Below are 20,935 nucleotides of genomic sequence, written 5' to 3'. Positions count from 1 at the left end.
CTGACTGAAGCTCTTTCCACATTCCGCACACTGATAGGGTTTCTCCCCTGTATGAATTCTTTGATGGGAGGTAAGAGTGAAGTTCTTCCTGAAGCTCTTTCCACATTCCACACACTGATAGGGTTTCTCCCCTGTATGAATTATTTGATGGGAAGTGAGATTGGAGTTCTTATTGAAGCTCTTTCCACATTCCATACACTGATAGGGTTTCTCTCCCGTATGAATTCTTTGATGGAAAGTGAGACTGTGGCTGTGACTGAAGCTCTTTCCACATTCCACACACTGATGTGGTTTCTCTCCTGTATGAATTCTTTGATGCGCAGTGAGATGGGAGCTCTGACTGAAGCTCTTTCCACATTCCATGCACTGATAGGGTTTCTCCCCTGCATGAATTCTCTGATGGGAAGTGAGATCAGAGCTCTGATTGAAGCTTTTTCCACATTCCACACATTGATAGGGTTTCTCACCTGTATGAATTCTTTGGTGGAAAGTGAGACTGTGGCTGTGACTGAAGCTCTTTCCACATTCCACACACTGATAGGGTTTCTCCCCTGTATGAATTTTTTGATGGGAAATGAGATGGGAGCTCCTCCTGAAGTTCTTTCCACATTCGATGCACTGATAGGGTTTTTCCCCTGTATGAATTCTCTGATGCTTAGTGAGAATGTCGCTGTGACTGAAGCTTTTTCCACATTCCACACACTGATAGGGTTTCTCACTTGTATGAATTTTTTGATGGGAAGTGAGATGTGAGCTCCTCTTGAAGCTCTTTCCACATTCCACACACTGATAGGGTTTCTCCCCTGTGTGAATTCTTCGATGGAAACTCAAAGAGGAGCTCTGACTGAAGCTCTTTCCGCATTCCATGCACTGATAGGGTCTCTCTCCTGTGTGAATTCTTTGTTGGGAAGTGAGACTGGAGCTCTGACTGCAGCTTTCTCCACACTCCAAATTTTGACGTGGCTTCTCCTTTATGGGAATTTTGTTGTGGTCACCCATGTTCTCGATTTCCAATTCATCACAATCTGCAGTGGAGACAAAAAGGGATTCAAGCCCCAGGAAGAAATGGAGAAGAACTGAAGGGAGTTGGATGTGTGTTCAATACCTTTTTTTGTTTGTCAATATCCAACATATTTATTTTTAGATTCACATGGGTTGTTAAATGTAGCTTTGTTTGATATACAGTGGTACCTCTAGTTACAAACTTCTTTCATTCCGGAGGTCTGTTTTTAACTCAAAACTGTTCTTAACTAGAGAGTGCTTTCACGAATGGGGCCTCTTGCTGCCGCTGCACCGCCAGCACATGATTTCCGTTCTCATCCTAGCACAAAATTCTCAAGCCAAGGTTGGAAAGATTAAACATGGGCTAAAACCCATGGTCACTGGACAGCAGAAGAATGGAAAAGTGTTATTTGGAGTGATGAGACCCAAATCTCCTTGCTTGGTAGTGATCGCATGAAATGCGTGAGGAGGAGAATGGGACAAGATTTACATCCTACTTGCATTACATCGACCGTGAAACACCCAGTCGGTGTTAGTATTTTCATTCTCCCATTGCAGGGTCCTATGATCCTATATTTACATTCCTTGCTGTTGGGTGTATGGGACTTAGAGGAGATGGCCCTGTTTCTATGTTTTCTCTGCTGTAAATAAAATTCTCGATGCTACATTCCTGCACAGTCTGATATCGCTAAACTCTGCTAATGCATGCTCTCACCCCAGGGTGGGGGCCGAAGTGTCATACTGGACAGAGCCTGAAGGGTTGTTCCCATAGATAGTGTGATGATCTGGGGAGGTATGACAGAAAAAGGTGTGGGCAGAATTTGCATCATTAATGGGAATGTAAATCACCAAACCCCTTCATGGATCACTGCCTTGCTGTGGCAAAGGGGCTTGAATAACTCAGAGAAGCTATGAACTATGCTGAGCAGGGCACCCAAGATGAAGAGGTCATAGTGGAGAGTTTTGACCCACCGTGATCCACCTGGAGGAGGAACCGGCAAGCCACTCCAGTATCCCTGCCAAGAAAACTCCATGGACAAAGTGAAAGGAAAGTCTAATGCTGTAAAGAAAAATATTGCATAGGAACCTGGAATATAAGAACCATGAACCTGGGTAAGGTGGATGTGGTCAAAAATGAGATGGCAAGAATAAATATTGACATCCTGGGCATCAATGAACTGAAATGGACGGGAATGGGCGAATTCAGTTCGGATGACCATCATATCTACTACTGTGGGCAAGAATCCCATAAAAGAAATGGAGTGGCCCTCATAGTCAACAAAAGAGTGGCGAAAGCTGTACTGGGATGCAATCTCAAAAATGATAGAATGACCTCGATACGAATCCAAGGCAGGCCTTTTAACATCACAGCAATCCAAGTTTATGCACCAACTACTGGTGCTGAAGAAACTGAAATTGACCAATTCTATGAAGACTTACAAGACCTTATAGAAATGACACCAAAGAAGGATGTTCTCCTCATTATAAGGGATTGGAATGCTAAAGTAGGGAGTCAAGAGATAAAAGGAACAACTGGCAAGTTTGACCTTGGAGATCAAAACGAAGCAGGGCAAATGCTAATAGAGTTCTTTCAAGAGAACAAGCTGGTCATCACAAACACGCTTTTCCAACAACACAAGAGACGACTCTACACATGGACATCACCAGATGGGCAGCTTCGAAATCAGATTGATTATATTCTCTGCAGCCAAAGATGGAGAAGCTCTATACAGTCAGCAAAAACAAGACCTGGAGCTGACTATGGCTCAGATCATCAGCTTCTTATACCAAAATTCAGGCTTAAACTGAAGAAAGTAGGAAAAACCACTGGGCGGGTAAGATACAATTTAAGTCAAATCCCTTATGAATACACAGTGGAAGTGAGGAACAGGTTTAAGGATTTAGAATTGCTGGACAGAGTGCCTGAAGAACTATGGATGGAGGCTCGAAACATTCTACAGGAGGCAGCAACGAAAACCATCCCAATGTAAAGGAAATGCAAGAAAGCAAAGTGGCTGTCCAAAAAATAGCAAGGAGAGACAAGAAGGCCTTCTTAAATGAGCAATGCAAAGAAATAGAGGAAAACAATAGAATGGGAAAAACCAGAGATCTGTTCAAGAAAATTGGAGATATGATGGGAAAAACCAGAGATCTGTTCAAGAAAATTGGAGATATGAAAGGAACATTTCATAGAAAGATTACCATAATAAAAGACAAAAGTGAAAATGACCTAACAGAAGCAGAAGACATCAAGAAGAGGTGGCAAGAATACACAGAGGAACTATACCAGAAAGATATGGATGTCTCGTACACCCCAGGTAGTGTGGTTGCTGACCTTGAGCCAGACATCCTGGAGAGTGAAGTCAAATGGGCCTTAGAAAGCACTGCAAATAACAAGGCCAGTGGAAGTGATGGTATTCCAGCTGAACTATTTAAAGTTTTAAAAGATGATGCTGTTAAGGTGCTACACTCAATATGCCAGCAAGTTTGGAAAACTCAGCAGTGGCCAGAGGATTGGAGAAGATCAGTCTACATCCCAATCCCAAAGAAGGGCAGTGCCAATGAATGTTCCAACTACTGCACAATTGCACACATTTCACACGCTAGCAAGGTTATGCTTAAAATTCTACAAGGAAGGCTCAAGCAGTATGTGGATCGAGAACTCCCAGAAGTGCAAGCTGGATTTAGAAGAGGCAGAGGAACCAGAGACCAAATTGCAAACATGCGCTGGATTATGGAGAAAGCTAGAGAGTTCCAGAAAGACATCTACTTCTGCTTCATTGACTATGCAAAAGCCTTTGACTGTGTCGACCACAGCAAACTATGGCAAGTTCTTAAGGAAATGGGAGTGCCTGATCACCTCATCCGTCTCCTGAGAAATCTCTATGTGGGACAAGAAGCTACAGTTAGAACTGGATATGGAACAACTGATTGGTTCAAAATTGGGAAAGGAATACGATAAGGCTGCATATTGTCTCCCTGCTTATTTAACTTATATGCAGAATTCATCATGCGAAAGGCTGGGCTGGATGAATCCCTAGCCGGAATTAGGATTGCCGGAAGTGAGGCAGAAAGTGATGGCAGAAAGTGAGGAGGAATTAAAGAACCTTTTATTGAGGGTAAAAGAGGAGAGCGCAAAATATGGTCTGAAACTCAACATCAAAAAAACGAAGATCATGGCCACTGGTCCCATCACCTCCTGGCAAATAGAAGGGGAAGAAATGGAGGCAGTGAGAGATTTTACTTTCTTAGGCTCCATGATCACTGCAGATGGTGACAGCAGCCACGAAATTAAAATACGCCTGCTTCTTGGGAGAAAAGCAATGACAAACCTAGACAGCATCTTCAAAAGCAGAGACATCACCTTGCCAACAAAGGTCCGTATAGTAAAAGCTATGGTTTTCCCAGTAATGAAGTATGGAAGTGAGAGCTGGACCATAAAGAAGGCTGATCGCCGAAGAATTGATACTTTTGAATTACGGTGCTGGAGGAGACTCTTGAGAGTCTCATGGACTGCAAGAAGATCAAACGCATCCATTCTGAAGGAAATCAGCCCTGAGTGCTCAATGGAAGGACAGATCGTGAAGCTGAGGCTCCAATACTTTGGCCACCTCATGTCAGGGAATTGGAGGCTGCAGGGGAAACCACAAGGGAGGGAGACAAATATAGAGAGCCCAACCAAGCCGGCATTCAGCAGTGTCTCTTCCTCGTCAGAAGGGGAAACTGGCAGGGGGGAGCCTAAAGCAGGACCCAGCCATTCACAGGGCAAAACGAAAAGGAAACGTCATTTCCGGGAATGGGCTTGTTGGCAGCGTCACAGACGAAAGTCAGATGACTCATCTGGATAGCTGAGTATGGATGTATGTGTTTGATCTCTCATAAACGGCTTTGAAGCTGAACAATAAATCTTGTGAAGAGATGGCGCGAAGCCCGGAGTGTTGCTTTACTAGCTTATCAGCACCCTCACCCCTTACACCTCATGAGAAGACTCCCTGGAAAAGACCCTGATGTTGGGAAAGATGGAGGGCCCAAGGAGAAGGGGACGACAGAGGATGAGATGGTGGGACAGTGTTCTCGAAGCTACAAACATGAGTTTGACCAAACTGCGGGTGGCAGTGGAAGACAGAAGTGCTTGGCGTGCTCTGGTCCACGGGGTCACGAAGAGTCAGACACGACTAAACGACTAAACGACAACAATATATATTTATAGAAATATTTAGTTAGTCAGAAGCAACCCAGCAATAAAGCCCAATTAATAGTGGCAACAATTCCATCAAAAAAGTGGTGTTTTGAGCCATCAAACCTCGGAAATATACTTTTTGCAAAAGATTTCCTCAATTTTGGCCACTACTATAAGTTGTTTATTTTAAAGTTAATGTATTTTTTATATGGGATCAGATTGTTATTACTAATGTTTCATGTGTATATATGTGCTGGAAACCACCCAGAGTGGCTGGGGCAACCCAGCCAGATGGGCAGGGGATAAATAGAAATTATTACTATTACTATTATTATCACTGATTCTACTACCTGAGATTCAATAAGCCTGGCTCTTCTTTGGGATGGATTTTGTTTGGCCCAGTCATGGCATCCCCTCCATCGCCAATGTCAGGCGTCTCTTGGGTCAACCCAAGAAAACAAAAACAGAAAACCTGACAGAAGCTACTTATCTTTCCTAACAACTCTGAAGCTGACATTTAAGATGCCTGGGCAGTTCAGACCAGCCGAATCGTGGTATAAAAAGGCAGAACTGGAGGAAGACTTTCCACAGGAAAAAAAATGTTATTTACTGTTTATTGTGGGGGTGTTAGGTTCCCAGGTGTTGGAGGGGGCGCTGCTGAGCTCTGTGAAAATATATGAGGTTTGTCACATAGAGGTATTTTTTGTATTTCCAGGCAGATAGGACGATCCCACAGGGAGCCTTACCAAGAGAGGCCACGATCCCACGATTCTCCTCCATGACGTCCTTATGCAGAGCTCTCTGGTCAGGATCCAGCAACGCCCACTCCTCGTCCGTGAAACAAACAGAGACGTCTTCAAAGCACACTGGACCCTAAAAGAAAAAGGGAAATGTCCTCCTCTGAGACAGCAGAAATATGATCTGCTACACAATGCTCTGTGGTTTCCTTCCTCTTAATTGCTGCGTTGTTTCAATAGGATTGCTTTGCTGCACATTTTTATTATGGATGCCTATTTTGACGTTTTAATTGAATTATTTTATTCAGCTTTTAATTATGGGTATTCATCTTTGTGCAAATAAGTGGTTCTCTTCCTTGTGGATTTCAAGTCATCCTGCCTACGCAGGGATTCCTGTTTCCCAGATGGAAGGATCCACTTTCTCCTCTCCTCGTGAGTAGTTCTGGGGAGGTTTCCTCCCAGTGCCCTAGAGCCAAATTCCAGGGGTTCAAGGGGGCATGCTGTTGGGGCTAGCTAAGTGAATCTTGGCCACTATTTGTTCTCATCTGTCCACTGCATAGAAGCCTATTCTAGCATTCAGTGATTAATCTAGAAATACAAGAAGCCTAGTCTGGATGGCCATCTGTCTTGGATGATCTAGCTGAGACTCCTGCAATGCAGAGGGTGGGAATTGATGACCCTTGGGGTCCCTTTCAACTCTAGGATTCCATGAAAACTGCAACTACAGATGAATCCTACTGGCAACATTCAGAAGACTCGTGTCACAGAGTTATCTGGGCAGGAAATCCCACAGTGCACAGCTGGAGTTAACTCTTTATCAGCAAGAGCACGATATTCACAGACTTGGCTTTGCTTCAGGCCTAATGAGAAGAGCAGCTCATTCTCTGAGGATCTGTCAGTTTGCACTGTCACTCAATTAATGGACTAGTTGTCTAGGTGGAAGTTTCTTTAGTGTGGAGAGATTTGAAAAGTGAGATGATACAGGGCAAAGTTTGTTGATGTGGTCTGGTAAAGAAGTGCTCTGTTGAATATTCTGTTGGAGAGATTTGCTATAAAGCGAGGTTTTCAGGTCTTGCTTTATATGTTTGAGTGGAGTTTATATACTATTAGTAAGCTAACCAAACTAAGATAAGGTGATACGGTTTATAAGATAGCTGTTTTGATGAGTGAGTTGTGTTTTTTCCTTAACTGTGTCAGGTTTCATAGGTAGCCTTTTGTTTTCTAATGTGAGGGACAACATTTAGTTTTCGGAGGCAGGATGTTGTTCTGCTGCTCACAGAAGCTTCTGGTCAGACTGTCGTCTGCTGGTGAACTGCAGGTCTACCAACCAAAGGCTAGGATTTATTCTTGTCGAAGGAATAAATGCAATGTTTTTCCAGAGGTGTTTTGCATATCAATACTTCCTGCACTACCATAAAGAAGGCTGATCGCCGAAGAATTGATGCTTTTGAATTATGGTGCTGGAGGAGACTCTTGAGAGTCCCATGGACTGCAAGTAGATCTAACCTATCCATTTTTAAGGGAATCAGCCCTGAGTGCTCACTGGAAGGACAGATCGTGAAGCTGAGGCTCCAATACTTTGCCACCTCCTGAGAAGAGAAGACTCCTGAGAAGAGAAGATGGTTGGATAGTGAAGATGGAGAAGAGAAGATGGTTGGATAGCCCGGGGTGCACAGCACTGCACTCCCCGGGCTCCAGAGAAGCGGACACGGAGCAATGGATCCAAACTACAAGAAAGAAGATTCCACCTAAACATTAGGAAGAACTTCCTGACAGTAAGAGCTGTTCGACAGTGGAATTTGCTGCCAAGGATTGTGGTGGAGTCTCCTTCTTTGGAGGTCTTTAAGCAGAGGCTTGACAACCATATGTCAGGAGTGCTCTGATGGTGTTTCCTGCTTGGCAGGGGGTTGGACTCGATGGCCCTTGTGGTCTCTTCCAACTCTATGATTCTATGATTCTAGTGTTTTCGAAGTTACCAGCTTGAGTTTGAACAAACTGTGGGAGGCAGTGGAGGACAGAAGTGCCTGGCGTGCTCTGGTCCATGGGGTCACGAAGAGTCGGACACAACTAAACGACTAAACAACAACAACAAAACTTTCTGCACTTAATAAATGGTGGGATTGTCAGTCTGCATTTATTAGTGGAGAAAGCATTGATCTGATATGTAGAGCTCTTTCCTATTCTAGATCCCGTATTTTTCACACTTTTGGACACACCGGACCATAGGAGGGGGAGAATGGGGGGGGATTTTTTTTCTTGTTCTCCCCCTCAAAAACAAGGTGCGTTCATGGTGCGTTCAAGAGCAGGTTGGGGAACCTTGCCGTTGCCCCCCGAGCTTGTGGGGCTGGCGCTGGGGGGAAGCGCTGCTTTCCCCCACCGCCAGCCTCAAAGATCCCTGAAGCCTTTGGAGCGCAGCTGCACTCCAAAGGCTTGAGGCTTCAGGGACAGCCTTTGTAGCCTCCGCAGGGCGACAGGGTACCTTCACCCCGCCGCCCTGCAGAGGCTTTGCGCAGCCATCCCGAAGCTAGAACAGTTAGACGAAGGGCAGCACAGCACCCCGTCTCACTGTTTTGGCTTCGGGGACAGCAGGCTGCTATCCGCAAGCCTTGGGAGCCCGGAGGGAACTCCCACCGGGCTCCAAAGACTTGTGGAGAGTTGCCCGAAGCCCGGGGTGCACAGCACTGCACTCCCCGGGCTTCGGGCTGCAGGCAGCTGTCCGCCGGGACCTCTCTCGCGCTCCAGGCTTCAGCGAAAGCCTGCATTCGCTCCATAGGACACACACACTTTCCCACTTCATTTTTGGAGGGGAAAAAGTGCATCATATAGAGCGAAAAATAAGGTAATTCAAGAGGGTTCTGGAAGCTTCTCTGCAAAAAAGAAACAGTCAGAAAGTTCGTAAGGTTTGGGTCATTCCTTCAGAGTACAGCTGGTTTAAAGAGGTTCTGTCAACTCTTCTGTCAAAGTTATACTGACCCCCAGTGGCTCCTCCTTCTCCTGACTCACCTCTGACTCTCGACCTCCCTCCTCCCACTTGCCTCCTTCCTCTTCTGCCTCCGATTCTGCACTGCATTCTGCCACAGAGTCTCCCAGCTCACTAAGCCCTGTTGCCCCTTCAGCTTCTGACATCTCCTCTTCCCAGGCTTCTCCCTCTTCTCCCTCTGACCGCTCATCCTTCCTCCACCTCCACTCCTTGGACTCTGAGACGTCCTCCTTTCCTGGCTCCCCGGCTGCTTCCTCCCACCATTCCTCTGTGCCCAACCAGTCCATGACATTGCTCCATCCCTCGGCCTCTGTCCCCACAAGGCAGCTTCCCCTGACCTGATCTGGTTCCACAGCTGCTGCTATCCTTCTGCCCCCATGAAAAGGTGGATCAGGAGGTTTTGCCGGCATCATTCTGTCTCCTGAAAGAGAAAACAGGTAAGCAGGATGCCAGGAGTGCCTGCTTCTCTCACAGGTGAAACAGGGCATCTCTAACTACAGATGGGCCTTTCAGAAAGCCTTACCTGCTGAGTGCATTTGGACATTTGTGCCCATTTCATATGTTAGTTGTGCAGAAATACATCTCTCCTCCTCTCGACCCTTCCTCCCAACTCCCCCCCACAAAAGAAAACTTGATGAAAAGAACCCAGAAACCAACAGAATGAGACCAACTGGAGAAAAACCACCTTCCTCCTTACCCAGAGGCCTCTCTCTGGTGTCCAACGGAGGCCTCTCTGCCTCACAGGAATCCAGGTCCATTTCTGCAAAGAGATCCTTTCCCTGAGAAAGAAACAAGGATTCAAAACAGAGAATGGAGAGAAATACTAGAAAGAGAATGACAAAGTCAAAAACTGTAAGGGTGTGAAATCTTATTCCATGGATGCTTTCCCAGGAAAAGGAAGGGCCATCAGGAGAGCATTATGGGATGTTCTCCATCCTATTTGGAGCCCCTTGGGAGTATCCAGAGAAGTCTCCCTCACCTGCTTTCTCTTCTCTGCCTGACTCAGGAGGAAACCTTCAGCCAGGGCCACCGCCTGGGAACTGGTCTCTGCTCCACAGTCCCTCACCCAGCTCTCCATCTCCGGGGGAAGGACAGCCAGGAACTGCTCCAAGATCACCAGGTCCAGCATCTCAGTTTTCGTGTGCCTTTCTGGCTTCAGCCACTGGTGGCAAAAGTGGTGAAGTTGGCTGCAAACCTCTCGGGGTCCTTTGGCCTCCTGGCAGCACAACTGCCTCAACTGCTGCCTCTGCACCTCTGAGCGGAGGGTGTCCTCCTCACCCAGGATCTTCTGCACAGAGTTTTCCCAGAATCCCCCACTGCTCCCAGTTTGGATGGCATGGCCTCTTCCTGCTCCAGGGCCAGCTGAGTCGTGCTCATCCATCTGTGCTCTCAGGAAGTCTCTAAGAGATTGGAATAATAATAATAATAATAATAATAATAATAATAATAATAATATCTTATTTGTACCCCGCCCATCTGGCTGGGTTTCCCCAGCCACTCTGGGTGGCTTCCATAGAAACCAAAAAACACTAAAATATCACACATTAAAAACTTCCCTGAACAGGACTGCCTTAAGATGTCTTCTGAATGTCAGGTAGTTGTTTATCGCTTTGACATCTGATGGGAGGGTGTTCCACAGGGCGGGCGCCACTACCGAGAAGGCCCTCTGCCTGGTTCCCTGTAGCTTTGCTTCTCGCAATGAGGGAACCGCCAGAAGGCCCTCGGAGCTCGTGCTGTTTTTGGTGGACAGGAGGCGGGCAGGTGTGGAGGATTCCCTGGTCCTGAATGGGGTAACTGTGCCCCTGAAGGACCAGGTGCGCAGCCTGGGAGTCATTTTGGACTCACAACAGTCCATAGAGGCGCAGGTCAATTCTGTATCCAGGGCAGCTGTCTACCAACTCCACCTCGTACGCAGGCTGAGACCCTACCTGCCCGCGGACTGTCTCGCCAGAGTGGTGCATGCTCTAGTTATCTCCCGCTTGGACTACAGCAATGCGCTCTACGTGGGGCTACCTTTGAAGGTGACTCGGAAACTACGACTAATCCAGAATGCGGCCGCTAGACTGGTGATTGGGAGCGGCTGCCGAGACCACGTAACACCAGTCTTGAAAGACCTACATTGGCTCTCAGTGCGTTTCCGAGCACAATTCAAAGTGCTGGTGTTGACCTTTAAAGCCCTAAACGGCCTTGGCCCAGTATACCTGAAGGAGCGTCTCCACCCCCATCATTCTGCCCGGACGCTGAGGTCCAGGGCTGAGGGCCTTCTGGCGGTTCCCTCATTGCGAGAAGCAAAGATACAGGTAACCAGGCAGAGGGCCTTCTCAATAGTGGTTTTAGAAGACATCTGAAGGCAGACCTGTTCAGGGAAACTTTTAATGTTTTATTCTGTTTTTAGTGCTCCTGTTTGGGAGCCGCCCAAAGTAGCTGGGGAAATCTAGCCAGATGGGTGGGGTATAAATAATAAATTATTATTATTATTATTACTACTATTACGGGGGTCCTCACCTGGGGGTCCTCAGGAGTTCTTCTCCCCCCACCCCCACTTCAGGGCACATTTCCCCCCTGCTTCCATCTCCTTTACTTGCACTTGGTCTCTCTGCCGCTCTCCAGACAGACTCCTGGGGTGGGGTCCCTTTTTCTTTGCTCTGAGGGCCAGGAATGTATCTGGACATTATTATTCTCTTAGATGGCTGAACACACGCACAGCCATTGATGCCAAGGTCCCTGGAGGCTCAGGGAGTAGCAGCGCCCATTTCCGGCTGCTTTGCCAGCAACAACCCCTTTGGGACAGAGAGGATGTGGTCCTGGGATGCCCTGCTCTGGGTGCGAGGGGATTGCTGCACTGGCCTCCGTGGGGAGCTGCCCTGGGAGACACTGGAAAACTGGTCCCCAATGCAGCAGCCAGACTCTGGGCTGGGATCCCTCTCTTTATTCCTGGCCTTCCTCTCCCACCTTTCCTTCCTTCCTTCCTCCTCATGGGTTTTTTTTTGGGGGGGGGGGTGTCTAGTCCACCTCCTCGTCCGGCTTTGGAAAACCATTTGCACATGTTTCCTCTGTTGTGAAATGAGGCTGAGCGACGTCACACTGAGTTAAACTCCCAGGGACTCCTTTGTTTAAAGAAGGGAGATTTCGTGGGAGAGTCATTGTTTTTCTGAAAGGCCAACTGAGTTTGGGATCCTCTGCTCTGCAGGAAGGAGAGCGCTGCAGACCCGGCCCCTCCCTGGCAGGACCCTCTCCTCCCTGACTTGGGGTCCCCCCCCCCTGCAGGAGCAGATCAGGCCCCCCAGGCCCCCTCCCCTGCTGCAGCCCTGGGACCCCCACCAGATTCCAGAGAGAGAGGAGACTCACCAGATCCCAGAGAGAGAGGAGACTCACCAGATCCCAGAGAGAGGAGACTCACCAGATCCCAGAGAGAGAGGAGACTCACCAGATCCCAGAGAGAGAGGAGACGCACCAGATCCCAGAGAGAGAGGAGACTCACCAGATCCCGGGAGAGACAGCGAGGCAGCCCTTGCAGGGGAGACACCGAAGCAGGAAAGGACTGGGGAGGGAGGGGCCTTGGCTCTGGAGGACCTCCCCCCCCCCGCTTCCTGTCCTCTCTAGGAAGGCAGCTCAGTTCTCTTTAACCCATGCAAGGCCAGTCCGCCCAGCTCAGCCCCCTTTACATTGCCCACTCGCTTAGCCAGGGCAGAACTCTGATATCTATTAATTTCTATCATTCTGAATGGCTCTAAGGGGGCAGCTTCCCCCTGGCTCCGCCTATGGGGGGCCTTTGGCTCTTAGCTGGGCTCTGAGCATCTCCCTCGGTCCCTTTTTTGGGGGGATCTTGGCTCTCGGCTGGGCTCTGAGCATCTCCCTCGGTCCCTTGGGGGGGGGCTTTGGCTCTTGGCTGGGCTCTGAGCATCTCCCTCGGTCCCTTTTTTTTGGGGGGGCCTTTGGCTCTTAGCTGGGCTCTGAGCATCTCCCTCGGTCCCTTTTGGGGGGCCTTTGGCTCTTGGCTGGGCTCTGAGCATCTCCCTCGGTCCCTTTTTTGGGGGGCCTTTGGCTCTTGGCTGGGCTCTGAGCATCTCCCTCGGTCCCTTTTGGGGGGGGGCCTTTGGCTCTTGGCTGGGCTCTGAGCATCTCCCTCGGTCCCTTTGGGGGGGCCTTTGGCTCTTGGCTGGGCTCTGAGCATCTCCCTCGGTCCCTTTGGGGGGGGGGCTTTGGCTCTTGGCTGGGCTCTGAGCATCTCCCTCGGTTCCTGGGGGGGGGGCTTTGGCTCTTGGCTGGGCTCTGAGCATCTCCCTCGGTCCCTTTGGGGGGGCCTTTGGCTCTTGGCTGGGCTCTGAGCATCTCCCTCGGTCCCTTTTGAGGGGGCCTTTGGCTCTTGGCTGGGCTCTGTGCATCTCCCTCCGTCCCTTTTGGGGGGGCCTTTGGCTCTTGGCTGGGCTGAAGCAGAGTGCCCCGTGCTTTGGGCAGACATCGGCCAGCCCCACAAGCTTGGGGGACAGCGGGGAGGCGCAGCGCCGCAATCCCGCTGTTCCTCGACCTGGTTTGGTTTTCCCGACCTGGTTTGGGGGGGGGAAATAAGGGGGTGGAATTTTCCTTTATTTCCCCCCCAAAAAATTAGGTGTGTCCTATGGAACGGAGCGTCCTATGGGACGAAAAATACGGTAGATTATGTGAAAATAATGGGAGATACCGTCTCCAGATGAAATTAAACTTGTGCTTTTATTTATTTTCATCGTATAAAAGATAATTTTAAAGAAAGCAATGGTTACAACAGTAAACAACAAATAGCTTGTCCTCATGGAATTGCAGGCTTTCATCCTGCCATGTGTTAAAGTTTCAACTGATTATTCTAAAAGATCACGCCACATATTTCCACAAGTGCTGGGTAGATTCTGGCAACAGTCTTCACAATTTATGTATTCAATAAACATTGGCCACGTGTTATAAAAGGAATACGGATTGTGTTCCCCCACCTTTTGGATACTTAAATTGTGACGCCCAGAACTGAACACAGGATTCTAGGTGGGGCCAGACCAAGGCAGAATAAAGTGGTAATATTCATGTCCTATTATGATTCATGACCATGATCACTGCAGATGGTGACAGCAGTCACAAAATTAAAAGATGCCTGCTTCTTGGGAGAAAGGCGATGGCAAACCTAGACAGCATCTTAAAAAGCAGAGACATCACCTTGCCAACAAAGGTCCGTATCGTTAAAGCCATGGTTTTCCCAGTAGTGATGTATGGAAGTGAGAGCTGGACCATAAAGAAGGCTGATCGCCAAAGAATTTATGCTTTTGAATTCTGGTGCTGGAGGAGACTCTTGAGAGTCTCATGGACTGCAAGAAGGTCAAACCTATCCATTCTTAAGGAAATCAGCCCTGAGTGCTCACTGGAAGGACAGATCCTGAAGCTGAGGCTCCAATACTTTGGCCACCTCATGAGAAGAGAAGACCCAAGACCCTGAGAGAGGACCCAAATAATTACCGCCCAGTCAGTCTGACATCAATACCAGGGAAGATTCTGGAGCAGATCATTAAGCAAACAGTCTGTGAGCACCTAGAAAGGGATGCTGTGATCACCAATAGTCAGCATGGATTTCTGAAAAATAAGTCATGTCAGACTAACCTGATCTTGTTTTTTGACAGAATTACAAGCCTGGTAGATGAAGGGAACGCAGTGGATGTAGCCTACCTTGATTTCAGCAAGGCATTTGACAAGGTGCCCCATGATATTCTTGCAAAGAAGCTGGTAAAATGCGGTCTTGACTATGCTACCACTCAGTGGATTTGTAACTGGCTGACTGACCGGACCCAAAGGGTGCTCATCAATGGTTCCTCTTCATCCTGGAGAAGAGTGACTAGTGGGGTGCCACAGGGTTCTGTCTTGGGCCCGGTCTTATTCAACATCTTTATCAACGACTTGGATGATGGACTCAAGGGCATCCTGATCAAATTTGCAGATGACACCAAACTGGGAGGGGTGGCTAACACCCCAGAGGACAGGATCACACTTCAAAACGACCTTGACAGATTAGAGAACTGGGCCAAAACAAACAAGATGAATTTTAACAGGGAGAAATGTAAAGTATTGCACTTGGGCAAAAAAAATGAGAGGCACAAATAGAAGATGGGTGACACCTGGCTTGAGAGCAGTACATGTGAAAAGGATCTAGGAGTCTTGGTTGACCACAAACTTGACATGAGCCAACAGTGTGACGCGGCAGCTAAAAAAGCCAATGCAATTCTGGGCTGCATCAATAGGAGTATAGCATCTAGATCAAGGGAAGTAATAGTGCCACTGTATTCTGCTCTGGTCACACCTCACCTGGAGTACTGTGTCCAGTTCTGGGCACCACAGTTCAAGAAGGACACTGACAAATTGGAACGTGTCCAGAGGAGGGCAACCAAAATGGTCAAAGGCCTGGAAACGATGCCTTATGAGGAACGGCTAAGGGAGCTGGGCATGTTTAGCCTGGAGAAGAGGAGGTTAAGGGGGGATATGATAGCCATGTTCAAATATATAAAAGGATGTCACATAGAGGAGGGAGAAAGGTTGTTTTCTGCTGCTCCAGAGAAGCGGACACGGAGCAATGGATCCAAACTACAAGAAAGAAGATTCCACCTAAACATTAGGAAGAACTTCCTGACAGGAAGAGCTGTTCGACAGTGGAATTTGCTGCCAAGGAGTGTGGTGGAGTCTCCTTCTTTGGAGGTCTTTAAGCAGAAGCTTGACAACCATGTCAGGAGTGCTCTCATGGTGTTTCCTGCTTGGCAGGGGGTTGGAATCGATGGCCCTTGTGGTCTATTCCAACTCTATGATTCTATGATTCTATTCCCTGGAAAAGACCCTGATGCTGGGAAAGATGGAGGGCACAAGGAGAAGGGGACGACAGAGGACGAGATGGTTGGATAGTGTTCTCGAAGCTACCAGCATGAGTTTGACCAAACTGCGGGAGGCAGTGGAAGACAGGAGTGCCTGGCGTGCTCTGGTCCATGGGGTCATGAAGAGTCGGACATGACTAAACGACAAAATTCATGTCTTTGATCTGATTCTGCCTTCTGCGACATGGGATAATGACAATAAAGATTATTGTGTTGACCTCTGCTCCCCGTTTGGTGTCGTCTGCAAATGTGATGAGCATCCCCTCAGTTCCCTCATCCAAGTCATTTATAAAGACGTTGAACAACAACGGGCCCAGGACAGAACCCTGCAGCACCCCTCTTGTCACTTTTCCCCAGGATGATGAGGAACCATGAAGGAGTCCTCTTTGGGTTCGGTCCGTCAAATCCACCTAACAGTTACCTCATTCAGCCCACATTTTACCAGCTTTCTGGCAAAAATATCACGGGGGACTTTGTCAAAAGCCTTCTCCCCTGATCAACAAAGTTTGTAACTCCATCCAAAAAAAGGGGGAGGAGAGATTTCTCGGGCTTGACTTGTTTTTGAGAAAGCCATGCTTTCATCCAGTATGGTTATGTTATAAAATCTTCAGATGGAGGGCACATAAATATTAAAAATGATAATAAATAAGGATATTGACAAGCTGGAACATGTGCAAAGGAATGTGATTTATATATTTATTTAATTTGTATACCACCCAACTCTGTGGTGCCAACTTGAATAAAATATGGGTGGGGGGCCAGGTAAGGCCTGCCTTGCACAAACAATCACATGATGCATGCACACCATTGGAATAGCAACTGTACCATGTACCAACTGGTGGTTTCTCCATCAAATACAGTTGGACCTCTGGTTGCGAACGGGATCCGTTCTGGAGCTCCATTCGCAACCTGAAAGGAACACAACCCGTGTCTGCGCATGCAACGGTCACAAGTCGCCACATCTGCGCATGCGCATGACATCATTTTGCACGTCTGCACATGGCAAGCGGTGAAACCCAGAAGTAACCCTTTCCAGTACTTCCGGGTTGCCGCAGGATGCAACCTGAAAAGACGTAACCTGAAGCAAATGTAACAAAAGGTATGACTGTATATTATTGGGGGGGCAAAGACCCATCAGCCTCTAAGAGTTGACTCCTGTTCCCACATGTCGCAGGATGGTTACAACATAAAAAGAAAATATAAAAACACAAACTACACATCTGTAACCCCCCTCACTACCACATTTTAAAAGGGCATTAGATGTCAATCAGGCAAAGGCCTGGTTAGCAAGGTGCCTGGCTCCTAAAGCTGTATAATGGTTTTTCCAACCTTTGCATGAATTCTCTGATGGGAAATGAGATTGAAGCTCTTCCTGAAGCTCTTTCCACATTCCATGCACTGATAGGGTTTCTCCCCTGTCTGAATTCTCTGATGGGAAGTGAGATCTGAGCTCTTCCTGAAGCTCTTTCCACATTCCATGCACTGATAGGGTTTCTCCCCTGTATGAATTCTCTGATGCTTAGTGAGATCTGAGCTCTTCCTGAAGCTCTTTTCATATTCCACTCACTGGTAGGGTTTCTCCCCTGTATGAATTCTCTGATGCTTAGTGAGATCTGAGCTCTTCCTGAAGCTCTTTTCATATTCCACTCACTGGTAGGGTTTCTCCCCTGTATGAATTCTCTGATGAGAAGTGAGATGGGAGCTCGTCCTGAAGCTCTTTCCACATTCCATGCACTGATAGGGTTTCTCCCCACTATGAATTCTCTGATGAGAAGTGAGATGGCCTCTCTGACTGAAGGTGTTTCCACATTCCATGCACTGATAGGGTTTCTCCCCTGTATGAATTCTTTGATGGGAAGTGAGATTGGAGCTATCAGTGAAGCTCTTTCCACATTCCATGCACTGATAGGGTTTCTCCCCTGTATGAATTCTTTGATGGGAAGTGAGAGAGGAGCTATCAGTGAAGCTCTTTCCACATTCCACACACTGATATGGTTTCTCCCCTGCATGAATTCTCTGATGGGAAGTGAGAGAGGAGCTCTGACTGAAGCTCTTTCCACATTCGACGCACTGATAGGGTTTCTCCCCTGTATGAATTCTCTGATGGGAAGTGAGAGAGGAGCTATCAGTGAAGCTCTTTCCACATTCCACGCACTGATAGGGTTTTTCCCCTCTATGAATTCTCTGATGGGAAGTGAGAGAGGAGGTATCAGTGAAGCTCTTTCCACATTTGACGCACTGATAGGGTTTCTCCCCTCTATGACTTCTCTGATGGGAAGTGAGAGAGGAGCTCTGACTGAAGCTCTTTCCACATTCCACGCACTGATAGGGTTTCTCCCCTGTATGAATTCTTTGATGGGATGTGAGATTGGAGCTCATACTGAAGCTCTTTCCATATTCCATGCACTGATAGGGTTTCTCCCCTGTATGAATTCTCTGATGGGAAGTGAGATTGGAGTTCTTATTGAAGCTCTTTCCACATTCCACACACTGATAGGGTTTCTCCCCTGCATGAATTCTCTGATGGCAAGTGAGATTGGCGCTCTGACTGAAGCTCTTTCCACATTCCATGCACTGATAGGGTTTCTCCCCTGTATGAATTTTCTGATGCTTAGTGAGATTGGCGCTCTGACTGAAGCTCTTTCCACATTCCACGCACTGATAGGGTTTCTTTCCAATGAGAATTCTTTGTTGGGAAGTGGAATGGGAGCTCTGACTGCTGCTCTCTCCACATTCCAAATTTTTGCATGGCTTCTTTCCGGGGGTTTTGTCATGGTCACCCTTGTTCTTGATTTCTAATTCATCAAAATCTGCAATGGAGACAAAAATGGGATTAGAGCCTCAGGCACAAATCAAGAAGAACTGAAGGGAGTTGGGTCTTTGTTCATTGCCTTTGTTGGTTGTCATTAACCAACATTTTTAGTAATATATTCTGATGGATTGTTGAATGTTGAATTGTTTGATATATATTAGTCGCCAAAATTGTGGAAGCCTTTGGGGGGGGAAGTATATTTCAGATATTTGATGGTTCGTAACACCACTTCATTTGGAGTAATACCACAAATTATGTATCAATGTAAGGATAATTTAATCAAGAATGTACCTATCTGTATTCTATCAAAAGTTACAGCCAAATAACTAGAAAAAGGAAGCACAACTTGCTTAGGTTGACTTTTGTCAGTGTGTTATGTGATGTCTATCACGTTCGTTGCTTATTTGGTGTTTTTTTCATTTAGTGAGTTTGTAAAACATAATAAAATTAAAGAAATGGCACAAAGAGTTGACCAGAGACCCAGAAGCGATGAAAAAAAGTACTGTTAAGTGAAAAAGGCTACAGTAATGAAGAAATTAGAAGAAAGATTGAGGACTCTTCTTCTTTTTCCAACTTTATACAATTTTGTTTAAAAAAGCATATAGCGTTTTATTAGAGTGGGAAACCAAAGATGAAGAGGTTAAATCAGTCATGTTTAAATGTGCTCAGGATGTGGGACACAACATTCAATTTGAAAGTTGGGGGAAATTGTGGAAAGTTGATATAAAATTTACAGATTGTATATTATTAAGAGAGAATTACATGAAAATGATGTATAGATGGTATATCACACTAGTGAAAATGGCAAATATGTTTAAGAAAGAAAATAAGAGATGCTGGAGATGTCAAGAAAAGGAAGGAACATTTTATCACATGTGGTGGGAATGCAAATGCATTAAAAAATATTGGGAAATGATATATAATGAACTGGAAAAAAATGTTTAAAATGAGCTTTAGTAAACATCCTGAAGCCTTTCTGTTAGGTATCTCAAATCAAGAGCTGCCAAAAGAAAAATGGACATTATTTATGTATTGTGATGGGATGAAGAGCTGCTTGTGCGTAAACTGCAAGTCCCTCAGAGTTTGAACAAGTTCTCAAACCTCTGCCTGTGACGGAGCCCCTCCAGCATGGCTGCGTCAATCGCTAGCAGAATCCGAAAGTGGTTGCTTTCGGAAACGTTTCCAACATAAAAGCTCCTTAACGGAAACACGTCTTCTGGACTCTGCGTGACAGTTTCCGGCGAGGAACAGGTGTCCCTATAGGAGGTCCTGAGACCTCCCCACTGTTTTCGCTGGAAGCGTCTCTGAGCCATTCCTCCGACTCTCCTTCCCTTGACGTTCCTGTTCGCCCCCTACTGGTTCCCTCTTCAGCTGTTACGTCTCTCTCTACCTCAGAGAGCCTTTGCACCTCCTGTCCTGCCGATGGCAGTTCCCTGACATCCACCTCCCCTCCAGGGCCCCCTTCACCCCCTCCCGTCTCCTCCCCTACGGGTTGGGAGGAGGTAAAACCCCGGAAAGAACCTTCCTCATCGTCCGAAGTTTCGAACACCTTTCTCCACTTGTTGTTGTTCCTAGTCTCTCGGTACTCCTCGTCATCTGAGTCCGTTCTTTCTTCCAACTCCGACTCCGCGAATCCTTCCAGTTCCTCTTCCTCGTCGGTGGTGCCGAAATACTCCCTCCTAAACCTTGCTACCGGCTGTGGTTTCCTCGGGAATCTTTGGTGGAACGTTTCTGTTAAAACCTCGTCATTGACCTCCTCTGCAGTCACTCAGGTGTTTTCTGACTCCGGTTCCCCTTCCCACGCCACCAAATACTCCACCTGATTGCCCTTCCACCTGGAATCGAGGATTTCCGCTACATGGTTACTGCTTTCCCTCTCTTCCAAGACTGGTCCCCTGGTGTACTCCCCTTCACCTCCCCCCTTGTACGGTGACAGTAACGACCTGTGGAACACTGGGTGCAATTTCATGTGGCTGGGTAACCGGAGTTTGAAAGCCACTGGGTTGACCTGCTGAATGACCTCAAAGGGTCCCAATCTCTTGGGTCTTAACTTTTTACAACCCCCTTTGAACGGCAACCCTTGGGTGGACAGCCACACCTGATTCCCCACCCTTATTGTTTCACCTTCCCTTCTGTTCTTGTCTGCCTGCTTCTTATATTGTGCCTTGGCCCTTTCTAAGTTGAGCTGAAGCTGACGATGGATCGCTTCCATCTCTTCTACAAAATGTTCGGCCGCTGGGACGCTCCATCTCTCGCCCCCCTCCCCTGGGAATGCCCTGGGGTGACACCCGTAATTGGCCAAAAAGGGGCTCATCCCTGTGGACACATTCTCCGCATTGTTGTAGGCAA

At 47.3% G+C, this 20,935-nt stretch overlaps 3 protein-coding genes and 1 long non-coding RNA gene across 7 annotated transcripts in view; 1 reads left to right on the top strand and 3 right to left on the bottom strand.

The window, feature by feature from the left end:
• Positions 1 to 16,986, top strand: part of LOC310675849 — a 35,222-nt gene extending 18,236 nt beyond the window's left edge. Inside the window, exon 2 of the long non-coding RNA XR_014510236.1 lies at positions 16,303 to 16,986. This is a non-coding gene — a long non-coding RNA (uncharacterized lncRNA). The remainder of the gene's footprint in view (positions 1 to 16,302) is intronic.
• Positions 1 to 20,935, bottom strand: part of HPX (hemopexin) — a 512,404-nt gene that overhangs the window by 160,486 nt on the left and 330,983 nt on the right. The gene's annotated exons all lie outside the window — the stretch shown is intronic.
• The window catches only part of LOC310675545 (uncharacterized protein), a 288,356-nt gene that overhangs the window by 119,667 nt on the left and 147,754 nt on the right, over positions 1 to 20,935 (bottom strand). Inside the window, exons 2-3 of one of the 4 annotated variants that reach the window (XM_083436372.1) lie at positions 9,597 to 9,678; positions 9,238 to 9,320 (exon numbers count right to left, since the gene is read on the bottom strand). The exons of 1 other annotated variant lie outside the window; for it this stretch is intronic. In XM_083436372.1, coding sequence (XP_083292498.1) covers positions 9,238 to 9,320; positions 9,597 to 9,678 — 165 coding nt within the window. Of the gene's footprint in view, positions 1 to 9,237; positions 9,321 to 9,596; positions 9,679 to 9,878; positions 10,606 to 17,188; positions 18,585 to 20,935 lie in introns of those variants that run through there. 2 more of the 4 variants (XM_083436371.1, XM_083436373.1) reach the window with 2 other exon arrangements.
• Positions 1 to 20,935, bottom strand: part of LOC310675631 (uncharacterized protein) — a 136,517-nt gene that overhangs the window by 98,852 nt on the left and 16,730 nt on the right. The gene's annotated exons all lie outside the window — the stretch shown is intronic.

The sequence above is a fragment of the Podarcis tiliguerta genome, assembly GCF_965153285.1.
Source record: "Podarcis tiliguerta genome assembly, chromosome: 4".
NCBI classification, from domain to species: Eukaryota; Metazoa; Chordata; class Lepidosauria; order Squamata; family Lacertidae; genus Podarcis; species Podarcis tiliguerta.
This window is presented reverse-complemented; position numbering and strand designations above follow the sequence as displayed.